Below are 27,312 nucleotides of genomic sequence, written 5' to 3' on the forward strand. Positions count from 1 at the left end.
TTAGTTGGGCTGAAGGGCCTGTTTCTGTGCTGTAGTGCTCTAGGACCGTAACAAAGGTCAAAGTTGGCTGCTCCCCACTAGCAGCCACACTTTCACCTGTCAAGTTGCCCACTTCTGAAATAAATACCCTACATGTCTTGGCTCTATATATCTTCTCATTAATCCTTTCATACACACCTTTTATTACTATTGTCAAACAACTGTTTATGTGACTCCACATAATTTATTTTTAATAATGCTCGCCAGCACAACGTGACGGCTCTCCCATCATGAGCTACTTAAGCAGGCATTGATTTTGGTGACATCAGACTGAAGAGGATTGTTGAGCACTGCTGTGAGGGTCCTCTTGGGCCCTTGGTGATAATCAGTATCAGAGTAAACCTGCATGACTTACAAACAACAGAGAAAAACAGAAAAATGTGCCTATAGCTAAAGACTAACAGAATTTAGATTAGTTGTACAAATCAGTTATGCAGATATTGTCGACTCCTACTAATTCAAAGTTGCTTAATTTGAATTATTCATCAATTCAGATTGAAAAGTGAAGAACAAAAATGCCCCCATGCTGTTTCTTTAAAGGTGTTTAATTTGAATTTGGAAATAATTTGAATCTTACTCATGTGACAAATGACTTCAGATAGATTGGAGTTGGGCCAGTCACCAGCAGGAATCCATTAGCTACTTTTTCTTTGTCTTTCTTTTAAGTTCTATCATCTTCTTGGGGAGCTAGTTAAAGACAACTAAGTCTCATATCAACTGAGCAATCCAGTTCACCACAATACACCAGGGCAGTGATGAAACACTGGTCCAGTAAACAACTGGTCATTGAAAGCCAGTCAAAGGGAATTAGAGAACATGAGCCTAGAAGCTCTAGTGAGTCCTTGTTGTAGGATTTCTGTGTTAGGATGGGTTGGTGGGACTTCTAGTAACCCCTAATAATGGGCTTTAGCTTTATAAACTGTTTGATTGTCAGCATTGAAGAACACAGTTAATATCAGTCTTCAAATTTCAAAGTAAGTTTATTATCAAAGTGCATATATGTCACCATATTCAACCCTGAGATTCAACTTCTTGTGGGCTTTCACAGTAAAACAAGAAATAAAATAGAAACAGAATTGACTGCCCTCACCCAATGCACAAAAGACAACAAACTGTGTAAGCTCAAAAAGAATAATAACAATAAATAAATAAATAAGCAATAAATATTGAGAACGTGAGATGAAGAGAATAGTTCACTATTGGGGTGAGTGAAGTTATCCCCTCTGGTTCAAGAGCCTGATGGTTGAGGGGTAATAACTGTTTCTGAACCTGGTGATGGTGGAGTGCTAACCCAGATATTTCTGGGTTCAAACACCACCTGAACAGAAAAAGAAAGAAGTCAATGTGGACCGCAATACTGAAGAGATATCTCAGTGTCAGAAGTGCCTTAATTCAGAGAAGGCATTAAGCTGAGATACTCTAGAGTGGATACAAACATCCCATGCCATTAGTTTAACGAACAGGAACATTTTCCCCAGAGTTCCCCAGCAAACATCACTAAAAGCAAAAGTGTTGGTGGGATTTTGCAAATTGACCACAAGTTCCTCCACCATTCACCACGCTTCATTAAAATCCGTATTTGGTATATCACCAAAGACTCTTGTAAGTTTCTATGGATGCGTGGTGGAGAGTATTCTGACTAGTCGCCAACTTTTAACCTATGATAAGATTAATCTAACTCTTCCCTCCTACGTAGTCCTCCATTGATCTATCATCCTTTATTTCACATCATATAAGGGGTAATAAACCGGATTCTGATTCTGCTTCCGCCGTTTCTCTGAAGGACCTCTGCTTTCCTTGATCCGGAATACTTACCACACTGTGTGATGTTCATATGAGAGATGAGGATGTTGGCCCCCTCTGTTCTACAGTACAGCTGCTGCTGTTCTAGTTGCGCCTCGCCTGCCTCCTGCCACAGCTGGATCCAGCGAATTTCACAGCTGCAGTTGAACAGGTTCCTCATCAGAATCCTGCAAGAGAAGCAAGTTAGAGTCATAGCACAGAAATAAGTCCTTTGTCGCAGACTGAACTATTATACTGCCTAGTCCTTTTGAGCTGCACCTGGACCATAGACCCCATATCCCTTCCATCCATGTACTTACTAAACTTCTCTTAGTTTTTTAAATCAAAGCCGTAACCACCACTTCTGCTGGTAGCTCATTCCACACTTGCATTACCCTCTGAGTGAAGAAGTTCCCCTCAGATTCCCCTGAAATATTTCACCTTTCATCCCTAACCTAATCTCACATAACTTCAGTGTATAAAGCCTGCTTGCACTTACCCTACCTACGCCCCATATAATTTTGTATACCTCTATCAAATCTCCCCTCAAGTCGCCGTCAGAAAAATTAACCTGCATGAAAAATGCTCCATAAGGTCTATTTTATCCAATCTGCCCTCAAGGGTACCTAACATCTGGCAGGAGGAGTAGCTGGACGATTAGGGCAGCATGGTATCATGGCTGCTAACGTAACCCTGTACAGCACCAGTGATTGACATCCGCTGCTGTCTGTAAGGAGTTTGTACATTTTTCCTGTGACCATATGAGTTTTCTCTGGATGCTCCCACAGTCCAAAGACGTATGGGCTAGGGCTACTACGTTATGGGCATGGCAAGTTGGCGCTGGAAGATGGCAACACTTGCAGGCTGCTCCTAGCACATCCTTCGACTGTGTTTGTTGTTGATGCAAATGTCACAATTCACTTTATGTATGGATGTTTCAGTGATGATGTGACAAATAAAGACAATATTTATGCTCAGTGACTGATCATTCACGGCCAAATGTTGACCACTCTCTCTCAAGAAACCTTTCCTCATCCCAGTCCTGAATGGCTGGCCATTTTGCTAAGGCTGTGTCCCCCCAGTTCTAAGCATCCCTAAAGATCAGGGATGAGTGAGAAGGTCAGAGAGAGTGAGAGAAAGGAAGAAAATTGTAAAGGAAAAAATACAAACTGCTTGAGGAACTCATGGGGTCAAGCAGCAATGGAGGCAGGGCAAAGGGATGATGGAATGATTGATATTTGGGCCCTGCAGAAGGACTGAAAGTGGAGAGGAAGGATACTTGGTAACAATGAGGAGGGGGTGAAGAGGAAAAACAATGCCCTCAATGACCACCCCGAGCTCTTGGTCGCACATTGGAAACACCCAGTAATTGGTAGGTTACCCTTTCTTGATGGAACCCAAGGAAGCCAAGTTTCTTAAATAACGATTATTATGAATCTCCACCCCGTCTTCCCTCTTACCCCCACATTGGACATAAGTTCAGGGTGAAATGTGAAATATTTTAGGGGAATCTGAAGGGAGATTCTTCATTCAGAGTTTGGTGGGAGTGTGCAATAAGCTGCCAGTGGAAGTGGTGGATGTGGGTTCAATTTAGACACTAGAGTGAAATTTAGGCGATGACATGAGGGGAGGTGTATGGAGGCTATGGTGCAGGTAGTTGGAAATAGGCAGTAAAAACAAAAACAAGTCGGCATTGACTAGAAGGGCAGAAGGGCCTGTTTCAGTGCTGCTGGTCTCTGTGACTCTAATAATAAATGGCCCATTTACTATGCAGACCACTTCTCACTTCTGGTGGAAGTTGGCCAAATCACCACTCTATTCTCAGCTCCTCAGTGTCTGGAGTTATAGGATCTAGGACCGACCTTCACAGTGAATATGTAGATATGTCCTTAATGATACTTGCAGAATCATAAAATGCTGCCAACTTCTAACCTATAATATGCACTAACTGAAATGGTGCGCCTTAACTTCAGGAGGTATATGGCTGGTTATAAAGTTCAGAGAAGTGTCAACTGTTCGAGGACCATCATGACACAGTGTGAAAGAGCTGGGGTGGTCTGGTCAGGAACCTCCTCAGTGGTCTCCTCCATTCACAGGTCTAGATTATTAGGGGCATCCATCCAAACCGCCTGCCCCTCCTCCAAGGTTACATGGGTGCCCCAAGGGCCCCTGGACAGAAAGTACTATATTCATTGATATACTAAAAACATTCCATGGCTCCAGGACACTGGAGAGGCACAAATGCATTCTAGATGTAGAAAGTAAAATAAGGATTTAATCTTTTATTGATGCTTTGAGTAAAGTTGCTTAAAATAGATATCAGGCAGCAACTCTTGCTGAGAAACAGAAACAAGATCAAACAGCACAGAAAGGGGCCCTTCAGGCCAATTGGTCCAAGGTGACCATAATGCCCACTTAAACAACTCCCACTTGCCCATGTTTGATCCATATCCCACGAAACATTTCTCATCTATGTGCCTGGCCAAATATCTCTTAAATGATGTTGTACCTGGCTCAACAACTTTTCCCCAAAGCTCCTTCCAAAGACCATAAAACAGGGTTTTTGGCCCACAATGTTGTGCTAAGCATGTAATCTACTCCAAGAACAATCTACTTATTCCCTCCTGCACCCTCAAATTTTCTTTCTTCCATGTACAGTAAACTGTACATACCACCCTCCATATGAAAAAGTTGTCCCTCAGGTTCCTATTAAATATTTCTCCTCTCAGATTAAACGGACGATGGGTGATTGATAAGCTCGTGGCCTAAGGTAGAAGGAGTCAATTTTAGAAAACCGATCACATTTATTTTTCAATATAGTCCCCTCCTACATTTACACACTTAGTCCAGCGGTTGTGGAGCATACGGATCCCTTCTTTGTAGAAGTGTTCCACAGCAGGGGTGATTGATAATTTGGTAGCCTATTTGATAAGTTCATGGCCTAAGGTAGAAGGAGATGAGTTATACAGCTCTTTTTACATGCACATGCAGTTCAAGTCTTTGAGTGATTATGCAGAAAGTTTGAAGTTAATAACTCATCTCCTTCTACCACTTATCAATCACCCCTGCTGTGGACCACTTCTGGAGGTCCAAGATGCCGACTTCTACAAAGAAGTGATCCATATGCTCCACGACTGCTGGACTAAGTGTGTAAATGTAGGAGAAATAAATGTGCTAGGTTTTCTAAAATTGACTCCTTCTACCTTAGGCCACGAACTTAACAATCACCCCTCGTAAACAGTACTGTGAAAAAGTCTCAGGCATTCTGTAAAGTGAAAATGCTGTCAAAACTATTGAAATGAAAAGTTTCTAAATGTCAAACAAGTTACTATGAAGTGCTGTAGCAGTAAAAAAAACACTAAATCAAATCAGTATTTGGTGTGACCGCCCTTTGCCTCTAAAATTGCATCAATTCTCTTAGGTACACTGTTGTGCAGTTTTATTAGAAAATTGGCTGCTAGGTTGTTCCAAGCATCATGGAGAACTTGCTACACTTCTTCTCAGACTTTGGCTGTCTCACTTGCTTCTATCTCCAAGTAATCCCAGACAGCCTGGGTGATGTTGAGATCAGTGATCTGTGGAGGCCACACCATTTGAAACCATGTTAGGCTTATGCACAGTACTGTACATTCTGAGTTCTTGATTCCCCAACTTTCCGACTTCCACCAACCTACTGAGCACATCATAGAAACCAGTCAGAAACACTCACAGACAAAAGGAAAAAGAAGAGGCTAGACATTTTTGTCATGATACAGAAACAGATCAATGCATCTACGAGTCAATGCCAATTGGATTCAATTGGATGGATATGGTGGAATTTCCCCGGAGATGAATCAATGTCTAGCCCGATTAAAAGCAGCACACCAGGTGGAGCTAAAATGGGCAAAAAAATGCAATATTCTCATTACTTCAATTTCTCTACATTTCCCAGCAACCTATTGCCTTTCACAAGCCCATCAACTTTCCCCTGGATCTCCTGCCACCCATCCACACACGAGGGCCAATCTACAGGAGCTAATTAACATGCTGGCCAGTATTTAAGATGTGAGAGGAAATTGGAGCATCTGTGGGAAAGTTGAGTGGCCCTCAAATCTAGACAAGGCCACATTTGTGAGGGACAATTCTATCTTTGTTCTCACAAGACTCCCACATACCTTGGATTCACCAGACTGCCTGACTAACACTATCTTGCTCTCAAGCACAAAACTACTTGGGTGAACTGATCAGCTTCCCCTTGGCAGTGTCTCCAATCCAACCTCAATATTTTGGACAGGCCACTGCTTTCGATGTCGGTGTTGATAGATATTGTGGAGGGCATTGTAATGTCCCAGGCGAATTCAGAAATTGATTTTGTAATGAATGTTTGGTTCGCTTGATGTACTCAGTGGTCAATTGCACAATGTCTCAGAGACTTCATGAGAAATTTGCATTCTTTGGCTGTTCAAGCTCCATCTGGTGCATTCTTTGTAATTGAACAGATGCTGATTGATCACTGGGGTAAATCCATCACCATACTGTATATATGGCTCAATGGAGCAACAGATTGCTGCCACACAGATCCAGCAGATCAGATTCAATTCTGATGTCTGGGGCTGCCTGAGTAGAGTTGGTTCATTCTCCCTGGGACTTCCCCCCACTTCCCAAAGACATGCTGGTTAGAAGATTACTTTTTTTCCACTGTAAGTGAGTGGTAGAATTTGGGGAGAGTCGATGAGAATGTGGAGCTGATGAAAATGGGATTAATATAGAATGAGAGTATCTGCTAGCACTGATGAAGGACTGAAATGTCGACTACTTATTCCTTCCTCAGATGCTGCTTGACCTGCTGACTTCCTCCAGCATTTTGTGTGTGTTCACATCAAAACAAATAAAGTTTGATTAGCATCCAAACCATACACAGAGACGGCTGAATAAGACAGCATTTCTCTGGGGCCAAGGTGCAAAGCATCCAAAATAGCAAGCAAACATTCAAAAATAGCAAGTAACATGATTCAAAATATCGAGCAAGGAAGCATATTTACTCAGAAAAAAGAAATCATATATAGTCTAAGAGCCTGTTTCCAACATTTCTAGATCTCTCATGAGAGGAAATAAGTGCATGGTGGTCAACATGGACTAGAGCCAAAAGGCTAGCTTCTGTGCCATCTGTCAGTCTCCATAATGGTCATCATACACAAGACTTCTGTTCAACACAGTTTCACAAAGTTTGCTATTGCTCCATAGGATTGAAACACAAGTTCGCTGGTATGTTTCAGTATTCCAGAATGTTAAGAAGGGTGAGGCAAACAGATCAACATCACTGGAATGAGGACTTGATATCAGCGTTAGGAAGAGAAAGCCAAAAGATGTAGCTGAGAGTAGGGCACTTATAACATACAATTCACACACATTGTACTTACAGCTGGGAGAGTTGGAGGGTCCTGAAGGGCTGCCAAGACAAGCTAGTGAGCCGATTGCCAGAGAGATTACTACAAATCAAGAGGAAAGGAAATGCACTGTTAATTACTCTTAGTCAGTTGTGGATGAACTAATATCAGAAACTTAAATCTTTTCAGAGGCAACCGCTGAATATGCATAACAGTCAGGCATTATGCTAACACTTTGACCAGTCAGAAAAACCTTGATTAACTCAAACATAGAACATAGAACATCTCAGCACCGTACAAGACCTTCTGCCCATGATGTGCTGACATTTTAACCTACTCTGAGGTCAATCTAACCCAGGACCATCTTTACTCGCCTCAGCACTGAGCAACCTGTGGACTCACTTTCAGCAAGTCTCTGATTCATGTTCTCTGTATTACTTGCTGACTGTTTTATGACTTGCTTGATTTGTTCTTCTTCCACACAGTGGATGCTTTTTGGTCTTTTTTGTGTGTGGCTTTTCATGGATTCCATTGTGTTCCTGTGAGTGCCTGCAGGAACATGACTCTCAAGGTTGTATATTGTATACATACTTTGAATTTTGAACTTCCTTCCCGTGCAGGACTTACATTTTTCCATCATCCATGTGGTTATCTAAATGCCCCTAATGTATCAGCTTCTACCGCCACTCCTGGCAGGGCATTTTACATATTTACTGCACTCTGTAAAAAAAAAACTAACCTTGACACACCCCCATTTATTTCCTCCAATCACTTTAAAACTATGCCCCTTGTGTTAGCCATTTTCAACCTGGAAAAGAGTGGAACTAGTTCATTGATGTTGTCTTCTTCATGAGAAGAGTGGCATGACATCAGAATTATTACCCACTTCCTTCAAAGTTGCCCAGGTATCCACAGGCAGATGGTGATAAAACTTTGTGTTATTCTCTTCTATAAATTCTGTTTCTACAAGCCAGAAGCAGTGAAGAGAGTTGGGAGTGAATTACCCTGCCCACAAACGTATTCCCTGATTGAAATTTGTGAATAAGTAACTGGATAATAAAAAGCCAGCCGCTTGTGACTGAAATTATCACACACTCCACATTAAAGATGGTGGTGCCTTTATCTAATTTTAGCTTTTGGGTGAAGTGCAGATGGCAGAATCTATCCCCTAGCCCGTAGCAACAGCTGAAGGGAATGAACAGGGGAACTGGGATGCTCATGGCCGGCGTTCACAGCATGCGGGTGCCCTGATGTCCCAGCACACTGATGTGAAATGCAGCAGTATCCAGGATAAGCATCCCTCGGCCAACAGGCTTTGCTTCAGAATCTGTCAATGAAGTCTGACCCTTCTGGCCACAGAGTTGAAGGGAATGTAATCCTACTCAACTACTTCACATAATTTTCAGATCTCCGACAAGCCGCAGCTATAGCAAATATGCAGATCTCCATCAGCAGATGAAGAGAACGGGTTGTAAGTGGTTTTACAATTGAATGAATTAAACTCAAGAATTTCTTATTTGAACTTTCACCTTTCACTGTTGACCGGCCAGCTAAGTATTTCTAGTATTCTCCGGGCCAGACAAGACTTTGCTGTACTCTGTTTGCACAGCCTGATCTGTTATTTTGCTTTGTGCGATCTGCTTTCACGATAAAGTCTTTGGACAGCGTCATTTCAGACAAGCCCGAGATCAGAAGGGACTGAAATAGTAAAGCAGGCTGAAGTGGGAGCACTTCAAGAACAGCTGGCAACTCCTCAGAAGCAAATGGTTTCTGCTTTTCAGTAGTTTCTAATGAGTGCTGATAATCAGATCACATACACTCAGTGGCCACTTTATTAGGTACACCTGCTTGTGAATGAAAGTATCTAACAAGCCAATTACATGACAGCAACTCAATACATATAAGCATGCAGACATAGTCAAGAGGCTCAGCTGTTGCTGAGGCCAAACGTCAGAATGGGGAAGAAATGTAATCCAAGTGACTTTGACAGTGGAATGATTGTTGGTGCCATACAGGGAGGTTTGGGTGTCTCAGAAACTGCTGATCTCCTGGGATTTTCACACACAACAGTCCCTAGAGCTTACAGAGAACGGTGCGAGAAACAAAAAAAAATCCAGTGAGTGGCAGATCTGTAGGCAAAAATCCCTTGTTAATGAAAGAGGTCAGAGGAGAAAATGGCCAGACTAGTTCAAAGTGACAGTAGTTCACATACGTGTTATGACAGTTCTGTGCAGAAAAGCATCTCTGAATGCATAACATATTGAATGTTGAAATGGATGGGCTACAGCAGCAGAAGACCACGAACATGCACTTAGTGGTCACTTTGATAGATACCTTCTGTGCTTAATAAAGTGCCCACTGAGTGTATGTTTCAATTTTTCGATGTACATAAAGCTAATCTAATTTAATTTTAAATGAGCAGTGGATTGTGTAACTTAGTATTCACTGATAACATCTTTTTCCCCAAATTGAATTATAAATGATTTTGTTTCGCAGAACCATGTTTTCAACACTTAAGAATGCAAATTCTCAAACTAGTCTAGTCCGTTGACCCAATCTGGAGATACTGCCCTCTATTGACACACTAGTCCTAATCTTATCCATAGAATTGCCCCAACACAATACCTTCACCAAATTCCCTTAAGCACTATACCTACCCCCTGTAACATTAGAGACCACACTGTTCACTTTGCCCTGTTGTCTTGGATCACCATGCTATCTTGTGTACCAAAGGCCAGTGGACCCTGATACATGGCAAAGGTTGAGCTCTCTACCTGCAAGTTCAGACATTGTTCCACAAGAACAAATGAAAATGGAATACTAGGCAATTAGACCCCTCAGGTCAATTCAACAAGATCATGGCTTATCATCCACCTGTTCTGTTCCATCTCCCCATAACCTTTGACGCTGTTATTGTAGGTTAATAAAGAATGTTGTAGGCTTGCCAGGGAAGCTCCAACTTCTGCTGGCAATGGAAGAAATGTAAATTGTGCAACCACTGACATCATTATATCTACATGTCTGAAATTGGGCAAATGACCTGGAAATAGTTTCTAGCATATTTTAACATGCACAAAATGGCTTTTATCCAGAATCTCTGCATAAAAACTGCCACAAGTGGGCCCAATTTCTAGACAAGTCTTCTACCAAATACTTAGAGGTTACTACCCTGTACGAGGCTATCCATTCTTATTTCCCCATCTTGGCAGTCCAATTCAAGAAACTGCTCATAACTCCTTACAGGCAACTTGTTTTGATTTTTTTTCATGTTGGCTTGAAGAAAATGATAGTAAATGATAGTAATGACAGCAAAACTACCAATGCTTGTGCTAGTTTTGCCACAGTATTTCATAATACATCAAAATGTGTTATAAAGTGGAAGTCTTTAAAAATTATTGTGAAGGTTTCAACACGTCTCCACAGACTGTCTCAATGTTAAAATTAACATGGAGGTCAATGAGGCAACATGTACTTGGACTAATTGCTCAACATTTACAATGTTCCCCCTCCAGAAGATCTGGCATAAGTCTGCAGAGATACAAGGAGCTTTCCCAAAGCAGAAGATTTTGTTTGATGAAAGATTACTCAGAATAACTATGAGACACCCAGGTAGCACTTAAAATAGCCTATCAATTTGAAATGACTTATTAAAATTTTTTCCCACAGCTTGTTAACTTTAAAAGTCTTTCTTAGATCTTTCTAAGGGCTTGTTCCTATAGATTTCTTTTGAAGTAAGTTTTGAAACTTCTTAAAGGCTGATAGAAGTTTTTGAATGTTATTGTGGAGAGTACAAGTCACCAAACTGCTCAGAATGACTACAGGCTCCTTGTTCAGTCTGGCTTTGTGGGTAAGTCTAGTCTTGATTGGGAACTGATGACACTTTTGACTCATTATAAGAGGGAGAAACATAGAACATGTAATATAGAACAGCACAGGAGGGAAACAGGCCCTTCGGCCCAAATTTTCTGTGCTAACCATAAAGCTAATCTAAACTAATTCCATCTACCTGAACATAGTCTATATCTCGCTATTCCTGCCCACTTATGTGCTTGCCTGTCTAAATGGCTCTTAAATGTCACTATTGCATATTTAAGGCAGAGGCTGATAGATTCTTGATTGGCCAGGGCATGAGGGAATACAGGGAGAAGCAGGAAATTGGGGCTGAGAGGAAAAATGGATCAGCCATGATGAAATGGCGGAGCAGACTCCTTGGGCCAAATGGCTTAATTCTGCTCCTATATCTTATAGTCTTATTATTTTCTCTGGCAGCACGTTCCAGGTAGCTACCACTCTCCATATAAAATAAACCCACCTTGTAAATAAACTTACCTTGGGGTGGCATGGTTGTGCAGTGGTTAGCACAACACTTTAAAGTACCAGCAGCTGGCGTTCAATTCTTACTACTGCCTGTGAAGAGTATGTATGCTTTCCCCATGGCCGCGTGGGTTTCCTCCGGGTGCTCCAGTTTCCTCCCATAGTCCAAAGACCTACCAGTTAGTAGGTCAATTAAGCATTATAAATTGCCCTGTGACTAGGCTATGGTTAAATTGCATTGACTACTGGGTGGCGCAGCTCAAAGGCCCGATTCTGCTCTGTACCTCAATAAATGAATAAATAGATCAATACATTTTAAAGTTTTCCCCTCTCACCTTAGTGCTGTGCAGTCCTGGCATTTTTATTTATCCACTCTGGGGAAAAGGCACTGACTATCCACCCTTTCATAATTTTATAGATATCTATAAGGTTGCTACTCACCCTCCAATGCTCCAGAGAAATCAATCCAATTTTATCCAATGTCTCCTTATAGTGTATAGTATAGGCATCCGTTAGTCTCGTGAGACCATGGATTTGCATCTTGGAAGGTTTCCGGGGCGCAGGCCTGGGCAGGGTTGTACAGAAGATCGGCAGTTGCCCATGCTGCAAGTCTCCCCTCTCCACGCCACCAATGTTGTCCAAGGGAAGGGCATTAGGACCCATACAGCTTGGCACCGGTGTTGTCGCAGAGCAATGTGTGGTTAAGTGCCTTGCTCAAGGACACTAGACAAAAGCCTTAACCACTCAGCCATGCGCCAACACAGCCTTATGAATGCTTACTAATGTAGGCAGCTCCTGGTTAACTGCTCCTGCATCCTCTCTAAAGCCTGATAATGCACCACTACATTGTCCACATTCTTAGCAAGATTATCACTCAAGTTGAACGCAGAGTTTTAAATCAAAGACAACGGCTAATGATAGTGACTAAAGAATTTAGGTCATTCAGTTGATTTGAGAGACAGATCACATATAGTGTACAAGTTAGTACTCTCCACTTGGGAGAATGCCTAAAGTACATGAACAGAAAGTCCTTTCCATTGTTGCAGTAAAAGACACAGCTCTCATCAGTACACCACACGGAGTAATACGCTTCACTGCCCAAAACTTAGAACAGTGTCCCCTACCATATATCAAAAGATCAGGGCCAGCCATCAATCAATTCACGCAGCTCAAATAATGCAGCACCACTGTTGAGCTTTGTGTCATGAAAACTTGCATATATTTCTGGGTGGTTTTTCTTAACCCATTATCCTCTTGAATGGAGTTTCAATTTCTCTCACACCTTTCTCCAGCAATATACTCCCCAAAATTACATTAAATTGTAGTTGTTACTGCCTGTTAATCTGTTGGGGTTTAGGGCAGCAATGAATGTCCTCTATCTCTGAATGTCTTTGGCCATCTTCTCTATTGTGCCCCAGGTGTGGTTCAGGGTCCTCATTTCTGCCTCTACAGTATGACGCCAAGTTGTCTTTGGTCTCCCGTGTTTCCCTGCCCTTCAGGGGTCCAAAGAAGTGTTGCCTTATGTGCAAAATGAGACAAAAAGTTAGTTTCCTTACAGATCTAGGGAAAAAAAAACAGCTCTTATTTACTCCCAGGGAAACTAATCTCATTTCCTCTGAAACAGAGAAGGTAAACGATAAAGTGCAAGATCACAATGAGGTATGTAGATTGTGAGATCAAGAGCCTACTTTATCATGCTTTTGTATCTTCTGCTTGATGCGAGAGGGGAAAAGGGAGAACATCTGGGGTGAGAAGGGTCCTTGGTTATGCTGGCTGGTTTACCAAAGTAGCAAGAAGTCTGGGCAGGGTCCATCGAGGTGAGGCAGATACCTTTGATGTCCTGAGCTGCTTCTCACTGTAGTTTCTTGTGATCACTTGCAGAGATCCTCACCACGCAGGCCACGTTCTTTCCTCGCTGCTGCCATCAGGCAGAAGGTACAGGAACTCTCACCACCAGGTTCAGGAAGATATACCACCCCTCAGCCATCAGACTTTTAAACAAAGGGGTTAACTACACTGCCATCCATTGAGATGTTCCCACAACCAAAGGCCTCACTTTAAGGACTCTTTATCTTGTTATTTCATGTTCTCGTTATTTATTACTATTTATTTGTATTTGCATTTGCACGGTTTGTTGTCTCCTGCACTCTAGTCGATCTTTCAATGATCCTATTATAGTTACTATAGATTTGCTGAGTATGCCTGCAAGAAAATGCATTTCAGGGTTGCATATGCTGATGTATATGTACTTCGATAATAAATTTACTTTCAACTGTGAAATGTGAAATTTGAGAGGTTACCGTACCAAGCCGTTATGCATACAGACAGAATGTTAAAAATTAGTAAGAGTCGACAGAGACGGGCCAGATTTCTTTAGTGTCCTATTACTAAGCTCTTGATCTCCCTCCTGTATTCTGAAGTTTGAACTTTAACTCATCATTATTTGAGATGGCTCACTACAGTGACATGATCTGCCAGCCTGAGATATAACCTTACTTACACCAGGGAAGACTTTGCCGGAGTAGGCCAGGTCCATAATCACTCCCGGCTTCCTCACATCAAAATTGTGCCAAGCTGCTGTTGATCTCCACATCTCATGGTTTGCTGTTGACTGCTAAGGTCATTGTTAAAGCAAGGAGATTCTTCCCTCAGCCCATGAAAGCAGGCAGAAGGAGCGCAGGCGCTTGCCTGCACTGGAGGCTCTCTTGAAGCGAAATCACTTATCAGATTCTACTCATGGCTTCACATAAGAACAAAGAAATAGAAGCAGGAGTAATCAAAGTTCAAAGTACATTTTATTATTGAATTATGTATACATTGTACAACCTTGAGATTTGTCTCCTTACAGGCGCTGCAAATCCCAAAAGAACCCATTAAAAAAAGACCATCAAGCATCGAAGGTGCAGAGAAATAAACCAAATCATGCAAGCAATAAAACGGCGTTCAGAACTAAAGGTCACAAAAGAGAGTCCATCCAGACCCTCAGTTCTGCGCAGAGTTGAGTAAATGCCACAGAGCAGCCAGCTAAACCAGCCCATTCCTCGTGCTGGGCCCTGACACCCTGACCTTTTCAATCTGGCCCATCACTTAAATCGGCATCAAAACATCAGGTTCAGTTGCATCACTATGCTCTGGGGCCTTCAGTCGTTTACTTCCATTCAATAAATTTATATGTCCTGATGAGGGTCTTGGCCTGAAACAGCGACTGTTTATTCCTCTCCATAGATGCTGCCTGACCTGTTGACTTCCTCCAGCAGTTTGTGTATGTTACTCAATAAATGCATGGCAACCTCAATACCAGTTTCATGCACTAATTCTGTATCCCTTTGCAACCCAAAATCAATCAATCAATCAATCAATCTCTATCTCTGTACTAAGCATCTGATTCACTTTCCAATGGTTCATTTTTCTCTGTTGAAGATATTTCCTCTCATCTCAGCCACAAATGCCGGATCTCTCATTTAGTTACTGTGACTTCCTGGCTCTAGGCACCCTGTCAGGCGAAACATCAAACCTCTATCTACTCCTTCAGCCTCTGAAGAATTTTGTACATTTCAATGGAACAACTTTCATTCTTGCCATTCAAGAGCATATCAGCCCAATCTGCTAATCACTCTTCATATGACAAATCTGCCATTCCAGAAATCAATCTGACGAATCTTCACTGTGCTCTTGCTATCATAAATATATCCCTAGGGAGATCAAATCTATACACAAGACTCCAGAATTTAGCCAAAGGTTTACATCATTGGAGCAGATGTCACTACTCTTGTACTCATATCAAAAAAGTCAACATGTCATGTGCCTTCCTTTTTACCTGCTGATCCTGCATATTATCTTCCAGCAATTTGTGTACAAGGACAACCAAAACCCTTTGTACATCAACCTTCTTCAATCTCTGTTTAAGAAAATAAATCTACACTGCTAATTCTTCAACCAAACTGATTGTTCATATTTTTCCAATAATATATCACATTACCATATCAATGGTCTATGTCCCTTGATATTGGTATGGAAACACCCAGGAACAGGAAAGTCTACCAAAAGTGGTGGGTAGAATCCAATCCATCACAGGCAAAGCTCTCCCCACCATTTAGTACCTTTACAAGGAGCAATGCCACAAGATAGCAGCATCCATCAAGGAATCTCTTCATTCAAGTCATGCTCTCTTCTCATCTCTACGTTTGGGCAGGAGCTACAGGAGCCTTAGGTCCTATACCACCAGTGTCAGGGGTTCAGGAACAGTTATTACCCTACAGCCATTAGACTCTTGAACCATTATGGATAAATTCACTCACCTCAATGCTGAACTGTCTCCACAACCTATAGAATCACTTTCAAGGACTCTACAGCTCATTTTTTGTGTTATTTATTTATACTACTTGCACATTGGTTGTTTGTCAGTCTTTGTCTATGCAGAGTTTTTCCACAAATTCTATTGTATTTCTTTATTTTCCTGTAAATGTTTGCAACAAAAAGAATTTCAAGATAATATAAGCTGACATATACAGTGCCTATAAAATGTATTCACCTCCCTTGGAAGTTTTCATGTTTTATATCATTGAATCACAGTGGATTTAATTTGGCTTTTTTGACACTCATCAACAGAAAAAGTGGAAACAGATCTCTACAAAGTGATCTAAATTAATTACAAATATAAAGCACAAAATAACTGATTGCATAAGTACTCATCCCCTTCAAGTCAGTGTGGGTATGTCTATATCAGCTTTGCACATCTGGACACTGCAATTTTTCCCCATTCTTCTTTATAAAACTGCTCAAGTCTGTCAGATTGCATGGAGATCGTGAGTGAACAGCCCTTTTCAAGTCCAGCCACAAATTCTCAGTTGGATTGTGGTCTGAACTCTGACTTGGGCACTCCAGACCATTAACAAATCTTCTCCCAAGTCATAGTTCTCTTGCAGACTGCATCAGGTTTTCTTCCAGGATTTCCCTGTATTTTGCTGCATTCATTTTACCCTCTACCGTCACAAGCATTCCAGAGCCCACTGCAGTGAAGCATCCCACAGCATGATGTAGCCACCACCATGCTTTAATGATGTGCGGTGTTTAGCTTATGCCAAACATAGCATTTAGTCTGGTGGCCAAAAAAGCTCAATTTTGCCTTCATCAGACCATAGAACCTCCTTCAGCCGACATCAGAGGCTCCCACATGCCTACTGGCAAATCTAGCCAAGAGTTCATGTTTTTTTTCAACAGTGGCTTTCTCATTTCCACTCTGCCACAAAGCTGCAACTCGTGAAGCATTCAGGCAACAGTTGTATGTGCAGTCTCTCCCATCTCAGCCACTGAAGCTTGTAGCTTCTCCAGACTTGTCATGGGTCACTTGGTGGCCTCCCTCACGAGTCTTCTTCTTGCATGGTCACTCAATTTTTGAGGATGGCTTTATCTAGGCATACTTATAGCTAAGCCATATTCTTCCATTTTCTTGATGATTGATAATTGTACACCAAGGGATATTCAGTGACATGGAATTTTTTTTGTATCCATCTCCTGATTTGTGTTTCTCAATAATCTTTTCGTGGAGTTGCTTGGACTGTTCTTTTGTCTTCATGGTATAATTTTTACCGGGATACTGACTCACCAGCAGTTGGATCTTCCAGATACAGGTGTATTTTTACTACAGTCAATTGAAACATTTTGACTGCACACGGGTGATCTCGAGTTAACTAATTATATGACTACTGTACAAGTGATGATTTAGTGTGTCATATTAAAAGGGGTGGATACTTATGTAATCAAATATTTTGAGTTTTATATATGCAATTAATTTAGATCACTTTGTAGAGATCCGTTTTCACTTTTTCTGTTGATCAGTGTCAAAAAGCTAAATTAAATCCACTGTGATTCAATGTTGTAAAACAATAAAACATAAAAACTTCCAAGGGGGTGAACACTTTTTATAGGCACTGTACAGACTTTGATAACACATTTACACTAAAATATTGAAGCCTCTCTGTATTCTCCTGACAAATCACCCTTAGTGGGCTCTGTGGCAACCTCCTCCCAGGAGCACCTGGCTGTTGTACAGAACATACCGCATTTCTACTTAAACACGAGGAATTCTGCAGATGCTGGAATTCAAGCAACACACATCAAAGTTGCTGGTGAACACAGCAACTGACGAAGGGTCTCGGCCTGAAACGTCGACTGTACCTCTTCCTAGAGATGCTGCCTGGCCTGCTGCGTTCACCAGTAACTTTGATGTATTTCTACTGAGGCTCCTTTTGTTCCCTGGAAATACTTTCCCACTCCCTTCCCATCATTCCAGATTCCATTCATTTGGCAGGAAATTTGGTTGTCATGACGATAAGAGGCATAGATTGAGGGGACAGCCTCTTTTCTTCTGGTGAATATGAGGGGTGGGGCATATTTTAAGGGGATTGGAGGAAAGTATAGGAGTTTTTTTTCCCACAGAGTTTGGGTGCACGGAATGCGCTGTCACGGCTATGGTAGAGGTAGATACAGTAGGAACATGTAATAAACTCTTAGATAGGCATATCGATGATCGAATAATAGAGGGCTATGTAGGAGGGAAGGGTTACATTGATCTTAGAGTAGGTTAAAAGTTCGACACAATATCAAGAGCTGATGGACTTGTACTGTTCTATGTTCCATGTGCGTACACACCCATGTAATTGAAAGCGTGATGCTTACATTGAGGCATATCCCTTTACATGCCTATGGAGTTTGCTGTTGTTATGCATTTTTATAAGAAATGCAAGGACTTGCAACACCTCAGAAGGGAAGAGCACTCTGAATTCGATAGCATCGGTTTCAGTAAAGCGTTACAAAAGAAGCCAAACAATACGATTATGTGAACCTTGCATCTGGTCTTCTTAGCAACCAGCATTAGAACGGTCCCCAAAGGCTGACATTGATCAGTATTTGGGCTGATTTTTCTTTTGTTATGTTGAAATGAAACCACACTAAGGCAAGTGGAAACTTCCATCATTCAGGCAACACCCTCCACTACCACCACCCATTTACCACCCCCCCCCCTCCAAAGCCCTCATCCCAGCAGCCCCCAGTGGAGGTCCTGATCTTCCAGACTCAAGTCAGATTTTTGACTATTGGATCTCTGTATCCCACCAGATTCTGGATCTGGCCCAATCTACAGATTCTCAGTTCTAAAATTGCAATGCCAGTTCAGTAGCACATCTTCCACCAGTAGGAAGACATTTAGAAAAAGGATTGATCAGGTTGATGAGTATGAATAATCAAATTTTTAATCACTCAAATCAAATTTATTGGCATTTAACTATGTATAAGTATACTATCAAACAAGACAACTTTTCTCCAAACCAGTACGCATAAAACACATACTTATTAAAACAGGGAAGAAAATAAGCCATAACCTTGCTAAATTGTGCACGGGACTGCTTTTTTAGGCAATGCATTCCAAGACATTCAGTGAGGAAATGCAGGATAACACACAAAAAATGCTGGACGAACTCAACAGCTCAGGCAGCATCTATGGAGAGGAATGAACAGTCGATATTTTGGACTGAGAACCTTCATCAGGACTTCATCAGTGGGGAAATGTTGCTAGATCCTGATACTGGAAGTAAAATAACTTATATGCTTAAGAAAATAATCTTGTATTTAAGGCTCATTTAAAAGTTTGAAGTTCAAAAGGAAAAGAAAGGCTTGATTGAACTCAGGAGTAGTAGAGTAGAACAGAGCTGATGTTGGATGTGGACCATGGTAAAACAACGTGGAAGAAGAAACAGGCACAAAGGACAATAGATCTACACTGAGATGTTATCAAAAAGGACACTGCAATGTTGCAGAATATGTACATAACGTAAAAAGACAGTCTACTTTAAGCTTTGGGACACAGCAGATAAATAATGATGCTGGAAAGCAAACAAGATTGAAGGAAAGGGCATATGTGGAGCACAGATAAGATAAAATAAGGGAAAGAGCTCAGAAAGCGATAAGGAGAGGAAGGAGAAAGTACGAGGAGAGAATCTAAACAGAACAGTGGTAACAAGATGGATCAGAAAAAGAATACTAAACAGGAGCCAAAAGGAGAGGAAGCTGAATTAATAGAGAAGTAGGATTTTTCAGGAAAATTTAACCTGTTTATAACTTTGTTGTTTAATTAGAAGGCATTGGATAGAAGTAAATCCATGAAAGGAGTTTAAAGTGGGATGATGGATGTTAAAGTATTTATGCTCCTTTAAAATCAATAAAAAGATTAATAAAGAAAGAACAGAAGGATGTTAAAGTAAGTCAAAGAACTGGAGAATTTAGCTCAGCTAATAACTGTCTTTGGCACTACACAAAATAAACAATCCTTTAGTTGTCAGAAGGGAGAGAATAATGATGGAGCTTGGGAAATGACCGTTTATATTGAAGACACATATCCCGATAAATTCTGGTAAATTAATTTACAGCTTTGAGTAAGGAGGTGCCTGGAATGTTAAATTAAAGATGAAATTTTGACATAATCTGGACGTGGAAAGTAATTGGAACCTGCTGGAGTTCTTTTCAGAGATAATAGATATTTTGTGTTGTCAAAGGACTTGCAGGGAGATTTTACCATGGAAGCAGACAAATGTCTGTGGGGAATCTTAAAGAGGTTTGTGATAGGTGGTATGTAGCAAATTGGATTAGAGTTTTGTTATAAGAGTGTTTGCAGTGTCATTCTGTTTCATTTACATTAATTTTTTGCAAAGTGAACAAGACAACAGGATATCCAGAGTTATAGCTGTTGCTCAGGCAAGGGGATTCAGTCAGACCTTTATGCGCAAACTCCAGCTACGCTGTTCCTTATGTGGGGGATCAAAGTAAATTTATGGTCAAAGTACATAAATGTCACCCTATACTACTTGTGATTCATTTTTGTAGGCTTTTACAGGAAAATAAAGAAATACAATAGAACTTATGAAAACCCTTACATAAACAAAGCCTGACAAATAACCAATGTGCAAAAGAAGACAAATTGTGCCAATTAAAAATAAATAAATACATACATAAATGGATAGATGAATAGATCGATAGGTAGATCGATAATGCTAAGAACATGAGTTGTAGAGTCCTTAAAAGTGTGTCTATAAGTTGGAGAATCAGTTCAGTGTTGAACTGATTAACCAGTGTTATCCAACGCTGGTTCAGGAGCCTGAAAGTTGGAGGGTAATAACTATTCCTGAACTTATGGGTGTGGAATCTATGGTTCCTGCACCTCTTCCTGAAGGCAGTACTGAGAAGAGAGCATGGTTTGGATGGTGGATGCTGCTTTATTGTGGCTGCACTCCTTTTATTTTATTTAACTTTATTGAGATACAGTGCAGAATAGGCCCTTCCAGCCCTTCGAGCCGCACTGGCCAGCAACCCCCAAATTAATCCTAGCCTAATCACAGGACAATTTACAATGACTAATTAACCTACCAACTGGTACATCTTTGGACTATGGGAGAAAACCAGAGCTCCCGGCGGAAACCCACATGGTCACAGGGAGAACATACAAAAACTCCTTACGCAGTGGTGGGTCAGTGGTACTGTAAAGCGCTTTGCTAACCACTGTGTTACTGTGCCAACTTGTAAATGTGTTCAATGGTGGAGAGGGTTTTGCCTGTGATGGATTGTGCTAAATCCTCCAGTGCTTGTAGACTATTCCATCCTTGGGAATTGGTGTTTCCATACCAGCTCTGATACAACCAAAGTCACCCTGACAGTCTTTAAACTGAGCTGGTAGAATAATAGTTTATAAATAGACTGCCTTTCAGAAATAGATCATTACAAAATAATATTTTTAATTTTAAAGATGAAAAATTTTTATACAATCATGGAAATTTTCAAATAAGACTCGCTGGAGTTAAGCTAGCTCAAGACTGGTAGTTCCAATCATAACCTTTGGCATTTGCCAGCAATCAGGTCCAATAATTTGGAGCTTCAAAAGAAGATACTGAGGAATATTTATGCAATGCCTGAAATCCACAATTTTGATGCAGTAGACTTTAGGAAAGATATTGCGGTGTTATATTTCTTTGGGTAGTTTGCAAAAGCGGAGGGCTTTGGGGTCAAAAACTAAAGACAATGGAAGTAACCAAGGCTGTGAAAAGTTATTTGGATAGTAGTATTTGTCAAAGGTTTTCTAGAGTGAAGAAGCACAGGACTACATCAAATGTAGGATGTCGTCTTCACCAGACGTCCAGCCCCATTGAGTCCAGTATCGAGAAGTGTCTGAGTTAATGGGCATGTGTTTAGTGCAGAGCATCAATAGTGAACTAACGTCCGTGGGATATGGAAGTCAAGGTGTAATGGTGAATCCAAATAAAACATTAGAACATCTACAGTACTGTGCAAAATCTTAGGTGTGTATATATATATAGCTAGGGTACTAAGGTGCTAATTTTATGTATTGCACTGTACTGCTGCCACAAAGGAAAACAAATTTCATGACATATGTGAGTGATATGGGTCTCTATTGTGGACTGAGAGTGGGAGGAGGCCAAGGAGGGGGAAATCATGGTTGGGAAAAGGGGAAGGGAGAGGGGAGGGAGCAGCAAGCACTAGAGAGACATTCTGTAATGATCATTAAACCAAATGATGGAATCGTGCCTGATTGGACCTTGCCTGACATCTCAGGGTTGGGTGTCTCTGCACCCACGCCACCTCCTAGCACTCCTCTGCCACCTGTCCCACACACCTCCCACGGCACTCCACCCTCACCATTCCCAACATCTTTTGCTCCCACAAACAGATTTACAAACTCGCTCTCCATTACACGTTGACAAATACAGAACTGTGCAGAAGTCTTAGGCAGCCTAGCTACTGTATATATACGAGCCTCAGACTTTTGCACAATACTGTAGATTTAGGGGCTTTGAACTCAGGTTTCGTAAGATTTTACATGACTGAAACTCCACCTATTTCATCTGTTGATTAACAAGCACATACCAAAGTAGTTGAAGTCTCATTCAGGTAACTACTCATTTGCCTCTCTCTTTAATGTCACAACACACCTTGACACTAAACTTACTCATTACTGGTTACGTAACTGAGTGGTGCTCTAACTCTAGGAGGGATCAGGCTGGGCTGGCCCTCCATGCCCCTGCAATGACTTTTATCTTTCTTTGGACCTCACGCATGAACGACAAGCAAGCCTGCCAACGATTCTGGAACCAAGGTGGCCTTGGAACCACTGCACCCATATAGTCTCTGGCCTTTTACTGCCCTGGTACGGAGATGGCAATTTATGGAATGCCTCACACTATTCCAATCAATTTTAGTTCACAGAATCCGAGTTAAAGTTTTCCCTAGATTACTGCATTCCTCACAGTTTCGAATATTCACAGTGCCACACTGCCAATTTACAAGATTGTACAGAATAAATCCCTTCCTTAGACTGGAGGATTAAATACTAATTTCCTAAATCATTGCTATTTATGATGGAGTCCCAGACAGGTGTGAAGTGTGACTGGCTGAGTAAACGCAGGGTGACAGCAATAAAACAGGGGTCAGTAAGAGAAAGAAGGGGACAATGGGCCTCATACTGCCCGTTTATCAATCTGGCGCAGTTCCGCAGACAGATGGATGCACGTCTCCTTTCCCTCTGATGAGGATGACTGGTATCCTTTCATCTACAGCAACTGGGCACCTGTCCAACTGAGACAGATGCAGTGAAAGTCTCCTCTCTCTGTGGAGGGATCACACTGGCCTCAGGGATCTTGGCAGCAATCCAGTACATTCATAGGATGAAACGTTCTTCCCTCTGACATCTGGGGAGGGAGCCAAGGGGGAAAAGAAATGAGTTTGCTTTGTGTCAGGTGAGGTCCCAGGGACAGACACACTGAATAAAACCAGTTATAACTGAATCATTATCCTGCTCCAATTGAACAATCAGTCAGACAGGAGCGACTGGCGCTGAATGGCAATTGTCCCAATTGCAGTCTTTGTGCTGAAGTGTAACGATCTTTATTTGGGAACAGACTCACTACGGGCTAAACCCAGCCTGGCATAAGTTGATCAAGGCAGAGCAGTAGAGAGATCATGGAGAGACAGGCATTTCATGCGCAAAGAGGCACACATATCAATTCACACGAAACAGCCACATCCACTATGAAGATGAATGAAAGTATTCACAGAGGCAGACAGAAATAGAACACATACACACACTCTTCTCACACACAAGCGACACGCACTGGCAGTTGGAAGGTCACACATGCACAGTACGGTAGATACACATGGGTGGCACAGGGGGATACTGCAATCATTTTACCTCAGCAGATATCAAAGATCGGGGTTCAATTCCTACCACTGCCTCTGCATGGAGTTTGTATGTTCTCTCCATGACCATGTGGTTTTCCCTTGAGCGCTCTGGTTTCTTCCCACACCTTCCCAAGGTGTACGGTTAGGGTGCAGAAGTGTGGCAACACTTGCAGGCTGCCCCAGCACAAACCTCACTGATTTGATTTGATTAGATGCAAATGGCATATTTTATCGCATGTTTCAATATACATGTGACAAATAAACCTAACACAAAATCTTTAAAAGTATTAACACGGCTGCTCTCAAGAACACACTTGCATACTCAGGTCTACAGGAACATCAACACTCATGTATACAGTTTCAATGTAGTCTTACACATACATGGAGACATGTATATGTTCCCATTTGCTGACATATGCTCATACATATAACAAAAGATTGAAGAGAGACAGATATTCATGCAGACAAGCAGTAGTGCAATCTCTCAAGTTGAGTACCATGTTCTCCTTAGGGTTTGTCTATTGGTGGGACTTCAAGTGAGAGGCCAGTCCAGGATTCATGTATTCTGAAGGGCTTATAGACCTCTTAGTCCTGCCCCCTTCACCACTTGCTTGCTTAATCTGGGATGTCAGGGTGTCTTCCCCTAATGGAGTATGCCTGTGTCTGACTTTGTTTAACGTGGGGAGGGCGATGCACGGGCAACCACCACATGGTCCTCAGCAGATCAGAATCAGAATCCAGTGGCATAGAATCCCAGACAACCAGGGACACTTTTCTGCTGCAGCCTTCCTCCGCCTTCACTGGTGTTACGATGTTGCATCTTCTTCCGCCAGTTGCGGTGATCGTTGTTTGTCTGAAACCTTCTCCCTTGTCCTTAACCACCATGGGTGACCCTACAAGGAGCTAAGCTCCAGATGGCTAAATTTCAGGCAGCATCATTCTCAGGATCTCAAGAACCCACAAATCTCAGGATCTCAAGAACCCACAAACTTCTCCACCACGACAAGGTGGAAATCCTCAGAGAAGATCAAGCAGATTCGCACAAACTCATGGCACAGTTGGTGTCGACCACCTCCGGACAGCAAAGTGTAAGATACTTTATTAATGAGCACTTGCCTTTTGAGAGGAGGTGACATGTTTTCCACAGATCAATTGGTCTTTTTATTGACGTGGATATTTCTTTCAAGTAAAGATACAAATTGGTCAATCAATCCCAACACTAGATCACCTTTTGGGAGCACTGTTATAATTTGAAGTCTCACCATCACCTGAGCCTTCTTTTTACCAGGTTCTGTTGCGATTTGTATAGAGTAATAAGGATTTTGTACATTTTTGACTCCTTATCTTGAGTGAATAGAACAAGTCTGAACAAACTGGATTTGATGTATGTTTACTGAAGGTAAAACCCTCCTGGGTTCTGTCCAGGAGACACAAATTCTCTGGAGGCCCATTATCTCTAAAGTTCAAAACCTTTGATATTTGATCTTTAGCCAGATTTTGCGTATCTGTAGCAATTGAGGATACTGGAACATGGAAGAACTCCACAGAGTGTATACAGTAGAAAGTGCCTAAAAGACTCTAACTATACATCATTAGGTAAAGTACAGTGACTTAGTGGCTATATTGTGATAATAAACCCAAGGACTGCAATAAGAAGTCAGAAAAAAAGTGTTTAGATCTCACCAAGAGAGCTGGTAATTTTAAATTCAATTAAACAACCTGAAATAAAAACTGGCATTAATGATCCAATTGCTGGAAAACCTTTTGGTTCACTGCAGCCCTTCCAGGAGGAAGATCTTCCACCTCATTAGTTGCCACTTTATTAGGTACACTTCTATACCTGCTCGTTAATGCAAATATGTAATCTGTTAATCATGTGGCAGCAACTCAATTTATAAACGGATACAGATACGGTCAAGAGGTTCAGATCAAACATCATAAAGTCGTAGAGTCATAAAACACTTCAGTACAAAACAGTCCCTTCGGCCCATCTAATCCATGCTGTACCATTAACTTGCCTAGTCCCATTGACCTGCATCCAGATCATAACCTCCATACATGTCCCATCCACGTATCTATCCAAATTTCTCTTAAATGTTGAAATCGACCTCGCTTCCACCACTTCACTGGCAGCTTGTTCTGCAATCTCTGAGTGAAGAAATTCCTCTTCATGTTCCCCTTAAACATTTTACCTTTCATCATTAACAGATGACCCCTAGTTGTAATCGCTCCCAACTCAGTGGAAAAAGCCTGCTTGTATGTACTCTATCTCTACCTATTATAATTTTGTATACCTCTATCACATCTACCTCAGTCTTCTATGTTCAAGGGAATAAAGTCTTAACCAATTCAACCTTTCCCTGTAACTCAGGTCTTCAAGACCCAACAAGATCTCTGCACTCTTTCAATCTTATTTACATCTTTCCTGTAGGTAGATAACCTGATATGGACACAATACTCTAAATTAGGCCTCACAAATGTCTTATACAATTCAAAATAACATCCCAATTCCTGTACTCAATATATTGAATTACATAATGTGCCAAAAGCTTTCTTTATGATCCTATGTACTTGAGATGCCACTTTGAAGGAATTATGGATCTGTATTCCCTGATCCTCCTGTGCTAGCGCCCATCTCAGTCCCCTATCACTCAGTCGTCCCAAAGTGCAATGCCTCACACTTGTCTACATTAAATTCCATCTGCCAATTTTCAGCCCATTTCACCCGCTGCAAGCTTTAATAGCCTTCCTCGCTGTACGTACACCCTCTATCGTGGTGTCATCTGCAAATTTGCTGATGAGAGTGAACCAATGTGATCTAAGTGACTTAGACCATAGATTCATTATTGGTGTCAGACGGGACGGTTTGAATATCTCAGAAATTGCTGACCTCCCTGGGTTTTCACGCACAACAGTCTGTAAAGTTTACTCAAAATGGTGCAGAAAAACAAAAATAAATGTGCAGCGAGTGGCAGTTCTGTGGGCAGAAATGCCTTGTTAATGAAAGAGGTCAGAGGTGAATGGCCAAGCTGATTCAAGCTGACAGGAAGGTGAAAGTAAGTAACCATGCCTGACAACAGTGGTGTGCGGAAGAGCATCTCCACAGACACATGTTGAATCTTGAAGTGAATGGGCTACAGCAGCAGAAGACTACAAAGCATATTCAGAGGCCACTGCATCAGGTACAGGATGCACCAAATGAAGTGACGACTGAGTGTAAGTGATGACATAATCTTCTGGTGACATGCATGAAATGTAGCAACACAGAGCAACTACCAAATAATTTCAAACAATTACGTTGAATTTATAGGACAATAGCAGGCAAAATGCTCCTGCCAGGCCCAAGTCCCACACCTCTTTCAATCTTATTTTCTTTTTTCTCCTACGCACAACTGTGACATAAAAATCAGCGCAGTTGTACGTGGCAAAGAAGATTGTTTAAAGATACAGCAAGATATGGATTAACTGGGAAGTTGGACAGACTCCGCAGATGGAATTGAATGCAGGTGAGTGTGAGGTAGTGCAATTTGGGAGGTTAAGGTCTGGTAGCATATGGAGTAAACGGCAAAGG

General features: G+C 41.5%; 1 protein-coding gene across 1 annotated transcript in view; it reads right to left on the reverse strand.

The window, feature by feature from the left end:
• The window catches only part of ntrk3a (neurotrophic tyrosine kinase, receptor, type 3a), a 983,676-nt gene that overhangs the window by 508,113 nt on the left and 448,251 nt on the right, over nt 1-27,312 (reverse strand). Inside the window, exons 4-5 of the mRNA XM_063066043.1 lie at nt 7,221-7,289; nt 1,855-2,009 (exon numbers count right to left, since the gene is read on the reverse strand). Coding sequence (XP_062922113.1) covers nt 1,855-2,009; nt 7,221-7,289 — 224 coding nt within the window. The remainder of the gene's footprint in view (nt 1-1,854; nt 2,010-7,220; nt 7,290-27,312) is intronic.

The sequence above is a fragment of the Mobula hypostoma genome, chromosome 13 (genome assembly GCF_963921235.1).
Source record: "Mobula hypostoma chromosome 13, sMobHyp1.1, whole genome shotgun sequence".
NCBI classification, from domain to species: Eukaryota; Metazoa; Chordata; class Chondrichthyes; order Myliobatiformes; family Myliobatidae; genus Mobula; species Mobula hypostoma.